This window comes from Giraffa tippelskirchi, chromosome 5 (assembly GCF_054371585.1).
Source record: "Giraffa tippelskirchi isolate mGirTip1 chromosome 5, T2T-mGirTip1v1.2.pri, whole genome shotgun sequence".
Classification (NCBI taxonomy): domain Eukaryota; kingdom Metazoa; phylum Chordata; class Mammalia; order Artiodactyla; family Giraffidae; genus Giraffa; species Giraffa tippelskirchi.
In genome coordinates, this window is record NC_137279.1 from 98,611,186 (window position 1) to 98,625,549 (window position 14,364).

The window sequence follows — 14,364 nt, forward strand, 5'->3', positions numbered from 1 at the left end:
CGAGAATTTCTGGAGTACAGATCATTTAAAGCCTATCAACAAATTCTGCCAAATCGCTTTCAAGAAAGGTTCTAATTCATACTCTCACCAGAAGTACAGAAGCGCCTGGCTTCCATTAGTAAAAAGGACTCCGCTCTTTTGATTAGTGTGAACAGTTGCATTTAAACTTCTATTTCTTTGTATAGTTGAGTTGAAGATTCTTTTCTTTAATTTATATGTCTTCTGCCTGTCCCCATTCTTTGCTCGTTTTCCGTATCAGAACGTTAAGTGTTTTGTCCTTGGAATGTTTAGTTTTTAAAATACAAAAATACTTCAAACGAACAACTGGTTGCTAGTCCATGACTACTCAACACTGGCAGAGGCCCACAAAGGTGCACTGGGCCCACCAACAAACTTACAAGGAGAAGTCGGCCTTTATGCTTCATAGCAGAAGCAAGCCTCCCATAAATCCCCTGATTACATTTTTAATTGGTTACTATTAACATACATAGGAAATCTACTGCTTTTCTATGTTGAACTTGAATCTCACTATTTAACTGAACTCTCTTATTCATTGATTCTACGTAGGCCAAAAGTTTGCAAACTACAAACCTCAGGCCAATTCTGGTCTGCTGTCTGCTTTGTAAATAAAGTTTTATTGGAACACAGCTATAACTATTTGCTTATGTATCGTCTATGGAAGGTTTCATGACAGAACAGTAGAGTTGAGTAGTGGCAATAGAGATCCTATGGCCTGCAAAGACTCAAATACTATCTGGTTTTTTATAGAAAAAGGTTGCCCACCCCTGATATACGTAATCATATTATCTGCCAATAATCACAATTCTGTCTCTTCTAAATGCATTCTTCTTCTTACTTATTTAGAAATAAAGGGAATCTCAACCTAATGGTGAATAGTAATGACGATAAAGGGCATCACTGTCCTGAAATGCTTTTACTGTTTCACCATTAAGTGATTTTATTACAGGTTTCTGAAGATAACCTCCATTGAGTTGAAAACATTTTTGGAGCCTAAAATTTTATTTTAAAGGACTGTACTTTATTCTGAGATTATCCCATTCCTACATTTTTCTGTGAAATAGTAACACAAAGTAGTTGTTCTTAAAAATATCTTTACATGGTAAAACAAAAGCTGGCAACCCTATATTAATCCATGAACTAGGTCATGAAACCTAAGTCCAAGAAACACTAGGTTAAGTTTTTTAGACTATAATGATGTTTACAGCAGAAACCATAAGCGGAGATCATTTAGCACACTGCTTTTCTTACTCAAAATTATACTGAATTTATGTATGTAAAGAGTCAGCACAGAACATAAGCTCTGGGGTCTAGATAGTCTTGGGTAGGAATTCTGCCAAATACCACTACCCCCTACCCGCTGCCCCCCACATCTGTGAGAGCTTATGTAGTCTTTCTAAGTCAGTTTCCTTCTCCTTAAAATGGGGACAATAGTAGTAGCCACTTTAAATATTGTTCTCAGGATTAAACAACCTGAAGTACACAAAGCACTTTGAATAAGTATCTGGTCAATTATGAATTTTCAATAAATGTAGGTGCTATTACTGTTATTACTTTATGTTCTTCTGACCTGTGTATAAATCTTTATTACTTAGTACCTGAAAGTAAGACCACATCTTAATCTTTTGTGATACCAAAGCAGACCATCTCAAGTTTACAATCCAATGGAAGGGACAAGGATTCCCCTGTGACTGGGTTAATACTAAGAAATGGATCAATAAAACAGAATATTCATATATTCATACAATCATAACAAATATATCATTTGAGGAAATATTTGGCTATTTTTATTTTTCCACATAACTGTTTATCCTTCAAATGTGTATGTATGTGTGTGCTTCTGGCACCAAGCAAACAACTTACAAATATGCATGAAACACAAGGAAAACACTATTAATACAGGGCAAATAAGATCAAGTACGAGTGTTCCAGCACTCTGGAAAATGCTGGATACAGTTTTGTTAAGAATGGAGTAAATTAATATGAAGTTAAGAGTAAATATTTTCATTTTTCCTAATTACACAGATTTCATGAAGGGGGCAAGATTTCAGAAAGACTTAAGAAAGATGGAAATATGTAAAAATCACAGAACAGAAGAAACAGAAAGAAACATACAGTCAGAGAGTATGAACAGGAGATACATTCTCTTGGCCAAATAAGGGGAAAACAGGCAGAGCATAGATACCAGACAAGTTTTCGAAAAAGGAAGAAAAAGTCTTTAAAAGAAAAATATGTGTATTACCAAAAAAGTTATAATGAACAATACAGACAAAATACCCTTGGATCTTCAAGCATGTGCAACTTTTATAATTCTTACTAATGGGTAGGATGGGAAATTAAACTTCTAAATTTTCTAAGCTTAGATCCCAAAGAAGAGTGAGAATTTACTTACTTCACTAGAGCAGCTGCTTCAGGAAGTACATCAGCAAATGATTCACGGAATATGATTGCGTTTTTCCTTTTACAGTTCTGTATGACATCATTGGCAAGGTAAAAGAGATTCAAACGGTGGGGATAGGCAGCTGGAAATGAGGAAAGACAATAAATAAAACCAAATGAGTCAAGTTATACTTAGTGCAACTTACTCCAAATACAGACAGACAAACGAACCAATGGATCAATTTACTGAACCTAATGCCTAAAAACCTTGACTGCTTCAGGTTAAGTTTCTGTTCAAAGTGTTCCTTTGAGCAGATTTCCACTTTACTTTGTGTATGTTTGGCACTAAAAAACACATTAACTTTGGAGAAGCTAAAATGAAACAAAACTGTTCTGCCAAATATCTGGGAAGATTAAAATTGAGTTAAAGTAGTTCAGTTTGTTGCAAAAACACCAGGGTTAGTGGAAGGACTGTGGGCTTTAGAATCCAATCAGAACGTGACCTTAGACAAACTGCTTAACCTCCTTTCCATTATTATTGTAGACAGACTCTTTTCACCTTCCCATCTACTGGAAGAGAGGCTCTGCTGCCACTTTCATCACTAGGTGAACGTCCTGGGAAAAAAGTAATTTGAGCCCATAAACATACCTCGGTCAATCTTTTTTAAAGGTTCAAGGCAAGGCCTAATCTATTTACTATCTGGAACCTTGAGCCAAGCAAACCCAAGTTTCATTATTATCCTGAACAATCTTAATGTCCATATGGATGATTCATCACATTTTCTAGTCTCAACCTCTAATTCAGTGACCTCCAAGAACCACTTCTTTCTACACTTTCAAATCACCTTTTCTGACCACAACCACCCACTCTGTTGTATCTGCCCTTCAATTTCATCAAGGTCTCATTTATTTTCTCTAACTCATGTACAGTCGCTTCTAGTACTCAATTCTTTCTCTACCAATTTCAGAGTCTTTTTGATCCATTATCTAAACTACTCATATTAAAACCTTCATATGCTTTTCATTCTCCCTACAGTTTACAGCCTATCACATGTATTCAATAAAATCCTAAATCTGGATCAATCCAACTGAATGCCTTTATTGCACCTATATTTCTGTCCCTGGGTTCTGCTGAAGAAAATCACACCAAGAGTACTGAAACAATTCAGTCTCTTCCTCACGGGGCCCTCCTTCCACATGTCTTTAATTAGCATCTTCTCTAATTTGCTGTTAGACCTATTTCGAACTTTTACCACTCTTGCGATGCACCTTCACTTACCACATTCTTTCTCACTCTTAGGAGATAAGCTTAATATGCTATTTCACAGAGAAGCAGAAATCATTACATGGAACTTATGTTCTCTCAAAAATTGTATCCATGGGGATTTCCCTGGTGGTCCAGTGGTTGGGAGTCTACATTTTCAATGTAGGGGGGCACAGGTTTGATCCCTGGTCGGGGAACTAAAAGCCCATATGCCATGGGGCTCCAACAAAAAAAAATGTACCCATATTTAAAGCAATCTAAATCAACTTACCTGAGTCGGTTAAGATCTTTCAGATTTAGGGATCTGAAAGAGTATTATATAGTCACTGTCTCCACTTTCATTTCTAGTAACTTCATAATTATAGGAGCTACCTTTTTTCTGTACTTAAAATATATGTAATCCACTATATGAGGAGCTTTATATAAAATATGCTATCTCATTTAAGCTGCCATCACTCCACTCAAACGGCAGTTACTACGGTTACCAATAAACTCCAACTTATTAAACCCAAAGGTGAGTTTTCTTTCCCACCTTCAAAAAGAGCTTCTTAGCATGATTAAAAACATTTTCTTTAATAATGACAGAATTTCTAAACATGAAAGAGGATCAGTGGCTATACTTTATAACCAATATTTGCAACTGGAAAGACAGATTTATTGCCCAGTCTTCCTTTTATTGCAAACAACCCACATTTACTAGTTCCCTGCGAAGTCATGACTATTGCTTTGGGAATGAGTCCCTACTGCAATTAAGTATAAAAAATATCTTCCATAATCGGACTGTGATCTACATAATTGAATAAAGAGTTGATAAAAATCCTCGAAGAGTTGGGTTTTTTGTTTTTTAAAAACATTCCTTTTACACACTACAAGGCAATAATTAGTATTTTGGCTTTTAAAAATCCTACATGATATTTAGAATGGCAGTCCCCAAAGGTCCTCCCTTCATACAACTGAACACGCAGACCCTCTTCCGAAGTGTACATTCTTGGGGTGGACTCGGAAGACCTCAATCTCCACATGTTTACATGGGTTTGAGAAAAAAGACAGCATCATCCAGAACGTAGTAGTCATTATACATGTTGCCTTCACACGGGTATGGCAGTCTGGTGAAAGCTTCAATAACAAAACCAGCTTTTCTGAAAACTTCAGGCAGACTATTCACTTGTTCTTCCCAATTCTGTCCCTTGATTTCCAAAATTTCCAATGGTTTATCCCATTTGCCACCTACGTTCTCCACATAGGGATGAAAAGGTAAGACCAAAGAAAGGATGACCCTGCCTCTGGTTGGCTCCAAGACACTTCTGATATCTTTTTAACAGTCAGAGGCTGATCACAACAGTCCAGCAAATTCAAGTAGCTGATGACATCATACTAGAACCCTGTCTTCTGCCCTTCATTTATACCAAGCACTCTGCATTTCTTCTTCTGTAGCTGCCATGTCATAGTTTCAGACAGCTCAGTGGCATAAACTTCTTCAAAATGAGGGTTCATGATTTTTGTGACCTCTCCATCTCCAGCACCTAAATCAAGAAGTCTATGGGTTTTCCAGTCTGGATTAATTTTAAGCAGTCTCTGAAACTGATATGGTGAAAACACAAACATTTAGCCTCTTCCTAGCAACCCATTGATAGATGTTCTAGACATAAACAGGTTAAAAACAGGTGAACGAGTGATATAACTGGATAAATAGCCAGCCTGATTTCTCAATGCTGTTGTTTAAGATCTGTGTTCCTTGATCAAGGTAACTCTGAACAAGGGCAGCCTGGAGTGACTTGCATAATTTCTCTCTGTTGCACACATACCACTGGTGGTTCTCCTTCCTGAAGTCCGTGGCTGCCGCCGGCGCCCCGGCCAGTCAGCATGTTCACTTACAGGGAGCGGATAAGCGGGTTCCGCAGGGTCCACATCCTCCGCGCCAGCTACAAGGACGCCAGTGTCAGCCTGGGAGCAGCTTCATCCAGGGCCGCGGCCGCTCGCTCCAATCACCGCCGGAGCGAGGAGGACGCGCCGCTGCCTCCAGCCTAGGCTCAAGCCATGGCACCCAAATTGCCCACCCAGCCCCTTCAGGGCCGAGGCAGGGGGTCAAGGCGAGTTTTTTCTAAATGCTATTTCTACAGAGGAGTATCATTTCCGCCAGGCTTTTGGTACACAGAATAATCTAATAAACCCTCTTTTGGTCTCTGTCTTAATCGTTCTCTTAGTTCTCCTCTGACGTCTCTAGCTACTCCTCCATATATATACACAGGCGGGCATGTATAGTCATAGGCAGCTCTGCCTGTGATCCTCCTTTAAATGCTGATGCTTCCCAAGGTTCTCTCCTGAGCACTCTTCTTGATTCATCGGTAGCATAGTGTTTTAAGATGGCAGGTTCGAAATCAGTCTGTTCCATTCCTGGCTTTGTCACTAGCTTTAGGGGCTGATACATTACCTAACTCTTCTGTATGTTACCTTTTTCCTTTGAGAAATAACAACATCATGGGTTGTTAAAAGAATTAAATAATAAAACAATGTATGTAAACCATTCACAATAGCACTCAGTCAACAGAAAATGGAATGCTATCAGCAGAACTATCCACATTTAACTACCACCACCTGTGTATCAATGACTCCACCATCCAAAGATTTCATGTCTGGATTTCCCTTTACCAGTCAACGCACACATCTACTTCAAGATCTCAGAGGCACCATGAACTTGATCTCAATATTTTACTAATAATCTTCCTCCTCGTTCATGTTACTGCTCTTGTATTTAGCCAGAATTTCAGCAGTCTTTTTTGGCTCTTCTTTCTCCCTAATCCTTACCCCATTTTGATAAATCTGCAAGTCCAACCAATTTTGTCTCCAATATATGCCAAATTTATTTCCTCTTTTCCTTTTGTTCCTACCACTGCTCTCTGCTGGGTTATCACTTTTGACCTGGATGACTACTGCAATAACCTCTTAACTGTTTATCTTGACGTGGACCTGATCTTTTCAAATTTATTCTATATACTGTTGCCCAAATTCATCTTCTAATGTGTAAACATTATCCAATTCTCATACGAAATCTGTCAATGATTTCCAACTGCTTACTAGAAAATGTCCAAACACCTTCAGTTCAGTTGCTCAGTTGTGTCTGACTCTTTGCAACCCCATGGACTGCAGCACGCCAGGCCTCCCTGTCCATCATCAACTCCTGGAGCTTACTCAAACTCATGTCCATTGAGGCGGTGATGCCATCCAACCATCTCATCCTCTGTCGTCCCCTTCTCCTCCTGCCTTCAATCTTTCTCAGCATCAGGGTCTTTTCCAATGAGTCAGTTCTTCGCATCAGGTGGCCAAAGTATTGGAGTTGCAGCTTCAGCATCAGCTTCATTCATTCCTTCCAATGAATATTCAGGACTGATTTCCTTTAGGATGACTAAAGGAACCTTTAGGTTGAATCTCCTTGCAGTCCAGAGGACTCTCAAGAGTCTTCTCCAACACCACAGTTCAAAAGCATCAATTCTTCGGTGCTAAGCTTTCTTTATAGTCCAACTCTCACATCCATACATGACTACTAGAAGAACCATAGCTTTGACTAGACGGACCTTTTTTGGCAAAGTAATGTCTCTGCTTTTTAATACGCTCTCTAGGTCAAACGTCTTAGTTTTCACTCATTTTCTGGATTTTTACCTTCTCTTCCAGTCTCATCTCTTCCCCTTCAAAATTCTACCTTTAATGAATTACTCACAATCCCCAGAAACACCTCACACAGAATTTTCCTCTTCTATGATAACCTATCCTACATAATCTTCAGTGTTTTCTACTCACCCATAGAAAAACACCCCAAATTTTAAATTTAATGCATGTCAGATTCTGACCCTTCTCCACCTCATCTCTACTCTTCCCCAGAACAAATCATCCCAAAGTTTTCTTTTTCTTTTTGAGCATGCCCCATGGCTAGTGGGATCTTAGTTCCCCCGGATCAGGGACTGAACTGAGGCCCTCTGCAATGAAAATACAAAGTTCTAACCAGGGAATTCCCGCTCTCAACTACTACTGGAGAGATTAAGAGACTCAAGGTATGCTGCTGCTGCTGCTAAGTCGCCTCAGTCGTGTCAGACTCTGTGCGACCCCATAGACGGCAGCCCACCAGGCTCCCTCGTCCCTGGGATTTTCCAGGCAAGAACACTGGAGTGGGTTGCCATTTCCTTCTCCAGTGCATGAAAGGGAAAAGTGAAAGTGAAGTCGCTCAGTAGTGTCCGACTCTTAGCCACCCCATGGACTGCAGCCTACCAGGCTCCTCTGTCCATGGGATTTTCCAGGCAAGAGTACTGGAGTGGGGTGCCATTGCCTTCTCCGGACTCAAGGTATAGAGCAATCTAATATAACTAATCTGTGTTCCTGAAATGGATACAGGTTTGGATGCCAGCTGTAAATCACATTTCTGGATCTGAATGTGGTCTGGGACTGAAGAAATCTGAATGTGGTCTGGGACTAGAGAAAAAGAAAATTTACGGAAATAGAAATAAAGAAATCATCAACTGGAGGAAAAAAAACCAGTAATTACAGAATGATCTTGTGTTAGAAAAAAATCAACGAAAGAGATCAGAAAGAATATGGAATTAAGTTTGAAGAGTACAGATCTCTATTTTTTTCACTTTTACCTGCCTGTATTCTAATTTTCTATTAATATGATACATTTTTGATCCTTTCATAACTGATTAAGGAAATATAATATTTCTATCCAAAAAGTTTAATTGGTTGTCTTGAACTAATTGTATCTCAGCGTGGACCTGTTCTTTGAAATTCAGACTCAGATACCCAACTGCCTACCCAATGTCTCTCTTGGATGTTTAATACACAGCTCAGACTCAACATGTGATGTTGTGATTTCTTCCTCTTAATTCTACAGTCTTCTCCATCTCTGTAAATGGCATTTCTTCTGCAGTGGCTTTTCTCAGCCAAAACTCAAGTCATCTTTGACTCCTCTCTTTCACACTCCATATCCAAATTCAAAATGCACATCTCATTAATGCTACTTTTGAAATATATACAGATTTAAGGAGTTACAAATGTGGGAAGGAAGAAGGTTAGAAATAAACCCCGTGGTGCTGGATTAAAATTGGAAGTCTTGGTATGAATTCATAGTTACATACAGAAAACATACAGTGAATAAATGTATGTGTCTACATACAACTATTTCTTAAATCTCTCCATTGAAAAGGCCTAGAAGTAATAATATCCCAGGCACCTAATACCAAGATGTTTGTTTCTTAGAGGAACCAGGAGAAATGGCTGATTCCAGGCCAGGAAAGAAAGTATCAATACAAGAGCTCAGAACATTTTGTGCTAGTAAAGTGCACAAAGAGTGATGGTCAAAAGAATACAGACATTACCTTCAAGAGGTTCCCACCGGCCAAATCTATTGAATGGATACACTGTGTCAAAATAAATACTAGTAAAAGACCATAACCAACTGAATAAAGTAGCAATCCATGAATGCATACTCATGAAAGTAATTAAAGAAATACACCAGAAGGGGGAAAGCCCTGCCTTATAATCAAATGCCAACCTATATATGTGTAAGGAATGAAGGAATTAAAAACCAACATTTGGCAAACATCACACCAAAAACTGACTTAAGCAACAATCACGAATGGATGCTAAACCTGGTGAGAGACAGTTTAAAGCAGAATAGAATTATTTGTAAAGTCTCAAGCTTCTTGCCCACAAAACTGACAGAGTAACATTATGTTCGTCCAAACAATGCTGTAAGAACACAGCATCACTTCTGTGATATTTCTGCCCAAAACTGAATAACCTGAATCTAATTCTTAAAATAATCAGACAAATACAAACTTATGGTTATTTTACAAGTTACTGATCTATAGTCTTAAAAAATTAAAGGGCCATGAAAGATAAGGAAAGACCAAAGAACTATTTCAGACTGAAGAAAACTAAAAAGACATGACAACTAATTGTAACAAATGGCCCTGGACCTTTAAAGACCATTTCTGAGATAACTGGCAAAATTCACCTAGGGTCTGTGGATTCGACAACAGTACTGTGTCAATGTTCATTTACTGATTTTGGTGGTTGTACAGATGTTACACAACAACTGTTGCAATGTAGTGCACTGTGTCTTCCCAAAATTCATGTGTCTTCCCGAAATTCATGTGTCTTCCTGAAATTCATATGTTGAAGTCCCTGACCTTCAATGTTCAACACTACATGAACCGTGAACTTCCAGATGGTCAAGCTGGATTTAGAAAAGGCAGAGGAACCAGAGATCAAACTGCCAACATCTGTAGGATTATCAACAAAGCAAGAGAGTTCCAGAAAATCATCTATTTCTGTTTTACTGACTATGCCAAAGCCTTTGACTGTGTGGATCACAACAAACTGTGGAAAATCCTTAAAGAGATGGGAATACCAGACCACCTGACCTGCCTCTTGAGAAATCTGTATGCAGGTCAGGAAGCAACAGTTGCAACTGGACATGGAACAACAGACTGGTTCCAAATAGGGAAAGGAGTATGTCAAGGCTGTATGTTGTCACCCTGCTTATTTAACTTCTATTCAGAATACATCATGAGAAACACTGGGCTGGATGAAGCACAAGCTGGAATCAAGATTGTGGGGAGAAATATCAATAACCTCAGATATGCAGATGACACCACTCTTATGGCAGAAAGCAAAGAAGAACTAAAGAGCCTATTGATGAAAGTGAGAGAGTGAAAAGGTTGGCTTAAAGCTCAACGTTCAGAAAACTAAGATCATGGCATCTGGTCCCATCACTTCATGGAAAATAGATGGGGCAACAGTGGAAAACAGTGACAGACTTTAATTTTTTGGGCTCCAAAATCACTGCAGATGGTGACTGCAGCCATGAAATTAAAAGATGCTTACTCCTTGGAAGAAAAGTTATGACCAGCCTAGAAAGCATATTAAAAAGCAAAGACATTACTTCGCCAACAAAGGTCCATCTAGTCAAGGCTATGGTTTTTCCAGTAGTCATGTATGGATGTGAGAGTTGGACTATAAAGAAAGCTTAGCACCAAAGAATTGATGCTTTTGAACTGTGGTGTGGGAGAAGACCCTTGAGAGTCCCTTGGACTGCAAGGAGATCCAACCTAAAGGTTCCTTTAGTTCATCCTAAAGGAAATCAGTCCTGAATATTCATTGGAAGGACTGATGCTGAAGCTGCAACTCCAATACTTTGGCCACCTGATGCGAAGAACTGACTCATTGGAAAAGACCCTGATGCTGGGAAAGATTGAAGGCAGGAGGAGAAGGGGACGACAGAGGATGAGATGGTTGGATGGCATCACCGACTCAATGGACATGAGTTTGAGTAAACTCTGGGAGTTGGTGATGGACAGGGAGGCCTGGCGTGCTGCAGTCCATGATGTCACAAAGAGACATGACTGAATTGAACCCCCAATGTGACTGTGCCTGGAGATAAGGTCTATACGGAGGTAACTAAGGTTAAATGAGGACAAAAGGGGCCTTGATAAGAAGACATGAGTGTTCTTGTAAGAGACATCAGAAAACTCTCCTTCTTCCACCACATGAGGACACAGTAAGAAGGTGGCCGTCTACAAGCCAGGAAGAGAACTTTTACCAGAAACTGAACCCTGTCAGACCTTGATCTAGCCTTCCCATCCTCCAGAACTCTGAGAAAAATTTCCACTGTTTAAGCCACACAGTTTGTGGTATTTTGTTATAGCAGCTCAAGCGTATTAATACAACTATATATGGAGAAGAGCTGTTTTTATGGACATTGCTTCCCAGGTGGCACTAGTGGTCAAGAACCTGCCTGCCAGTGCGGGAGACTTAAAGAGACTTGGGTTCAATCCCTGGGTCAGGAAGATCCCTTAGAGGAGGAAATGGCAATCCACTCCAGTATTCTTACCTGAATCCCATGGACAAGGGAACCTGGCGGGCTACAGTCCGTGGGGTTGCAAAGAGTCAGACACGACTGAAGCAACTTAGCAGCAGCAGCAGCATGGACACTGAAGTATTAAATAGGGTATCATGTCTGCAACATACTTTCAAATAGTTCTGAAGTGTGTTTACGTGTACATGTGTGTATAAAAGAGCAGTAAGAGATTAAAGTAAATATGATAAACATTAATTACTGGAGAATCTGGTGTGAGGCATACAAGAGATCTTTGTAGTATACTGCAACTTTAATTTGAAATTATTTAAAAGTAACAATTAGAAAAAATAGACTTCAACTACTACTTACCATTGGCTCCTAGTCTAAATTATAATAATCTTTCGCTTGAATTTCTATATGAGCCTCTTAACTGGTCTCCCTGTTTCTACCGTTGCCTCACTTCAGTCTAGATCCTTTCAGAATATAAATCTGATCATATTACTCTGCTGCTTTAAATCACTCCCATAATGGCTCCCATCCTTACTCAGGGTAAAGATCAAAGTCCTTACCATGGCCTGTAAGTCCTAAACATTTTGACCTTGCATTATCTCTCCAATCCCTAGTCCTGGTAACCATTCGTTCCTTTCCAGCTATTTTGGCCACCTTGCAGCTGCAAGACCTACAACACACCTGACATACTCCTAGTTGGCATATTCCCACTTCAGGGTCCTTTGAGCTCCCTGCTCCCTCTGCTTAGAACATTGTTTTCCCAGATAATCTCACAGTTTATGCTCTCACTGTTTTTAAATCTTCACCCAAATGTCACTTTCTCAGTGGCTTTCTGTATTTCCCTGACCAGGAAAACTGCAACATCAAACCACCACTACTATTGCCCTTCCATGTTACCCTCCCCCCTCTGCAATATACAATAATTTACTTAATTTATTTTTTGCCTGTCTTGCACTGTGAGGGTAAGGGGTTTTGTTGGTTTTGTTTAGTGTTGAATTCTCAGCCCCTAGGACTATGCCTAACAGAGCAGGGTTTCAGTAACTATTCCTTGGAAAAGTAAATAAGAAAAAAACAAAGGAAAATACAAAGAAAAGGAATAAAAAATGAGTACTATAGTCTTTTCAGTTTGGTTAATAACCCCATAAAGTAGCTGGCCTCTGAGTAACTACACAGGGTAGACAAGAACTAGATACCATTAGGTACTATAATTAGTGCATAATTTTAAGAATAATCTTTCTTCTTAGGTATGGATTTTAGAACCCAAGTCCCGAGTAAATGACTCCAATGTACACTGAAAGAGCCACATCTAAGCTAAAAAAATTCAAACTGGTCTCTTAACAGTTGTAAAGTATCAACTCAGAAATTCTTTGAATAATTTGCCATTTAACATTTGTTAAATATTATTATATACAGTAATTGACTAATTTCAAACATTCCCTAACTCTAAACAGAAAACTATTCAGTGTCATTAATGATCTGTAAAGAGCAAAAGAAAATTAGAATCTAAATATCCATTAATAGTAGGGCTGACAATCATTAAATCAAATATGAAAACCATACAGAAAATAGAAAAATGGTTTACACACTGAAAGTAAACAAAAAAGGTATATCAACCTTGCCTGTTGCTTCCCCTTATTTTCTACATTTAAGTCCTTCCTGTTAATCCTTTATCACTGCATATTCCTGAATTTAAGATAAGATTGCTTATAGCATGCACATTTTATATACTACTACTAAAGAAATTTGAAAAGAACTTCCAGTTAACTGAATGAAGCCATCAACTGTAAAATAAACACTGATATCAAACATGTTAAAACGTGAAAAGACAATGTACTCTTAGAATTCATGAAGTACATAACTTCTAATTCATTTTTTCCCTCCTCACTGTGAGGGAAATTAAAATGGAGGTATCTTGTTCAGGCTTCAGAAGTAGGGGAACAGGCCTCTCTCTGACCAACTTCTGACTTTCCTGAACCCTGCATGGACTACAAGCCTGCCTGCTAGCATACCAATTGTTACCAGTCAAGTGGCATTTTAGGTAAGAAAAGGAGTGGGTCTTGGAACCTCTTAAGCCCCTGAGGGCCTGGCCAACCCTGATGATGATATCAGTTTGTGGCCTGGGATTATAAACAGGAGCCCCCAGATCCTTTCCCAATTGAGACTCCAAACTGCTGTTAATGTGGGACTTCCCAGCACTGTTCAAATCCGGATGTAGGTCGGCTCAATTTGGTGGTGTTTATCCAGGTGGCACTTCTGGTAAAGAACTCGCCTGCCAATGCAGGAGACATAAGACACCGGTTCAATCCCTGGATTGGGAAGATCACTTGAAGGAACGCTTGGCAACCCACTCCGGTATTCTTGCCTGGAGAACCTCGTTGACTGAGGAGACTGGTGAGCTACTGTCCAAAGGGTTGCAAAGAGTCAGACACGACTGAGCAAGTAACACACACATGCTGTTACTTCTGTTTTTTTTCTAATGACTATTGAAATTACATAATCTTCTATTAAACTTAAAGATATTTGTTAACGAATTCTTTGAACCTAAAATGAAAAGTAAAACTTTTGGCAAAATACCCATTTCTTTTGCCTCTACCCTACTTTAGTTTCTCATCATTACAACAACAAACTCTGTAATTACTCATCCGTGTCTCTAGTTTCAATGCATTTTTCAGACTCCTGGGAATTAATTCCACCAATATACTTGTCCCTAGGTACAAAGATATTCTTTGCAGCACTATTTTCAACAAAAGACTGCAAATATTCTAAAATTAATAGGGGCTTCAGTTCAGTTCAGTGGCTCAGTCGTGTCTGACTCGTTGAGACCCCACGGACTGCAGCATGCCAG

General features: G+C 39.2%; 1 protein-coding gene and 1 pseudogene across 20 annotated transcripts in view; both read right to left on the minus strand.

Annotated features, from left to right (window-relative positions):
* RPRD2 (regulation of nuclear pre-mRNA domain containing 2) overlaps nt 1–14,364 on the minus strand; it is a 90,639-nt gene that overhangs the window by 46,886 nt on the left and 29,389 nt on the right. For all 20 annotated transcript variants that reach the window (XM_081487795.1, XM_081487791.1, XM_081487794.1 and 17 more), the window contains one exon: nt 2,411–2,540. In XM_081487795.1, the coding sequence (XP_081343921.1) occupies nt 2,411–2,540 (130 nt within the window). The remainder of the gene's footprint in view (nt 1–2,410; nt 2,541–14,364) is intronic.
* Nucleotides 4,686–5,571, minus strand: LOC145505501 (protein-L-histidine N-pros-methyltransferase-like; annotated as a pseudogene).